Here is a 2,500-nt window from a genome sequence, read left to right on the forward strand (position 1 = left end):
AAACGATCTATAGTTAAACCCGACAACTTGATCTCTCTTATAATTGATACTCCAGAGGTGGTTTGACGCGATCTGAAAAGAGCTTGAAGTGTGGTGGATTGCAGACTGAGGAGATCTCAGGGGTTATCCATGCAGGGCAGCTAGTCTCCCCAGATAAATACTTCTTTTTGTGTGGCATCTGCTGGTCCACTACATCGATGAACAGCTGGTACCAGTGTTCACAAATATCATCAATGTCATTGAAGATATATGCAGTATGCCAGGGGATTTTATCAAGATCAGCTGGGAAACAACCATTGTCAAAGCCCTTCATACTACGATATGCAATGAGCTTAGGTTGAGGTCTAATGGTATAGATCAGATCTCTATCACATGAGGCCCAGCTTCATTGTTCTACTTAGCAAATCGTTGCGGGTTGCTGGCAATAAGCACATCGGTGGCGCAGAGCTGTTGAAATGACAACATTGTGTAATAGGCTGCCGAAAGTGATTTCCTCACTTTGCTCTAATAATCGAGACAGGGATTCATTTATGCTTTTTTGATTACCTCTTTGCCTTGCCACTCTGTTTTGGTCTCTAAGATCATCAGCAAGACTTGATAGTCTCTCAATAAAATACACACTTATACTCACTTAATTGACCACTCCCCATAGGGGCTTTTTCAGGGCCAATGAAACACAATCATGACAGAACAGAACATTCAACAACAACTGTTAAGAATCCCAACTGGCCGGAGGCAAACCAATTGGCTATTTACAAGTGCGGCCGAGAAGTTGAACCAGGGACTACTAGGAACAAATTCAAACAGTGGTCAGAACGTGTCTTGAACCCGGGATCTCCAGATCTCTAGGCAAGCGCCCTTACCACTGGGCCACACTGCCTCCTCCATGAGGTCTCTGTGAGAGGCAATCTTGCTAATCCTGGAAACTCAAGTTCATTGCCTCGTTCTCACCCTTTGGTGCAGTACTGGGTTCCAATAGGCATATTGCGTGACAAGTTATATTTTATATATGGTGTGACAAGCTTTATTGCAACAAGTTTTATACATGGCATGACAAGTTTTATAATTTCAAACATGTTTATATATACGGTGTTCAGTCCCAAATCACAAGATTTCAAGCTTGTAAAGAAAAGTGCTTTTGGGAAGGTAACCAAAGTGCATATGTGATGTGGTTGATACGGTAAGTTTAAGCCAACATGTACACATGGCATTGAATGAAAATGGCATCATTGTACAAACATTGTACATAGTACAAACGCATACATCATTTGTGGTGTATCACCTACATGTACAATAAAAGATGTCGAGTATTTTCAAAATGGGTTGGTCTGCCTCCTGTCAGTTGGCGTTCTTAAATATGTTTCTGTTAAGTTTGAATTGTTTCTTTCAGATTGTTCGATGTGGGGTGCCTATGAAGTAGCTTGATAGCTAAGTGCACTTCCACAGTAAACAAAGCATTTACATTAAATTACTTTATGAGTAAACATAACAAGAATCATTGTCATCACTCTTAGCCAAATAATCTAGCCGACATTACCACTGTATTCCTTTCTCCTTGTTTTTCATATGATGGTCCACAACATCAGGAAGACATGAGTTCATGCACAAACGCATCTAATTAACTAAGTAAATTGAAGACTTTGTTTGGTCATCCCATCCTCCCCCACCCCCCAAAAAAATCTCTCAAATTTGTTAAGGATATGAAAATGTAGGAACTGTTAATTGCAATAAAATTTATTACTAAAGGCAATGCTACTCAGTTAGGTGAAATATATGATAAATTTTCAGTATACTGTTAACTCTTTTTTTTCTTAAAGCATGGGTGACTTCCATAGCTTCAGGGACTGCAATTGCCTTTGGAATTGTCCCAGCTATTCTTGGAAACAGATTTGGTTCAGCTAATGTCATTATACTTGGTGGAGTCATTTGCGCTGTTGGTCTTGTTTCATCGTCCTTTGTTGGAAGTGTTCATCCACTTTACATTACGTATGGCTTGCTCTGGGGCTTTGGTCAGTGTCTTTGTTTCTGCTCCGCATTGTTTGTACTTCCCAGATTTTTTGAAGCTCGATTGGGGTTAGCCAATGGGATTGTATTCCTTGGAGCTCCCATTGGTTCACTCATTCTTAGCTTGGTAATACAAGAACTTGTAAGTAATGTTGGATTAGCAAAGACATTTCAAATATTGGGCGGAATGCATGCAGTACCAGTTCTGAGTGGAATTGTTATCAAGCTCATCCCCTTGCCATCTGAGGGTAACCAAAGAATGTTGAACCATGGAAAACAGGCGACTGGATTTGATTTGTCATTATTCAAGAAGGCTGACTACATGACCTTTGTGGGAGCCTTGTGTTTGTTTATGCCTGCTTACCTAATACCTCTGGTGCATTTGGTAAGTTTGAGGGGCTACAAATACGGTAATTAAATTTTAATCTCACTCAAAGTATACAGACATGCATTTTTTATGTTTTTGTGGGGTAATTAAGGGATATATAATCCATTT

The 2,500-nt window shown here is 39.9% G+C and overlaps 1 protein-coding gene across 1 annotated transcript in view; it reads left to right on the plus strand.

Moving 5' to 3' along the window:
- LOC137996343 (monocarboxylate transporter 10-like) overlaps positions 1-2,500 on the plus strand; it is a 14,502-nt gene that overhangs the window by 5,689 nt on the left and 6,313 nt on the right. Inside the window, exon 2 of the mRNA XM_068841742.1 lies at positions 1,818-2,389. Within this exon, the coding sequence (XP_068697843.1) occupies positions 1,818-2,389 (572 nt within the window). The remainder of the gene's footprint in view (positions 1-1,817; positions 2,390-2,500) is intronic.

This window comes from Montipora foliosa, chromosome 3 (genome assembly GCF_036669935.1).
Source record: "Montipora foliosa isolate CH-2021 chromosome 3, ASM3666993v2, whole genome shotgun sequence".
Taxonomy (NCBI): domain Eukaryota; kingdom Metazoa; phylum Cnidaria; class Anthozoa; order Scleractinia; family Acroporidae; genus Montipora; species Montipora foliosa.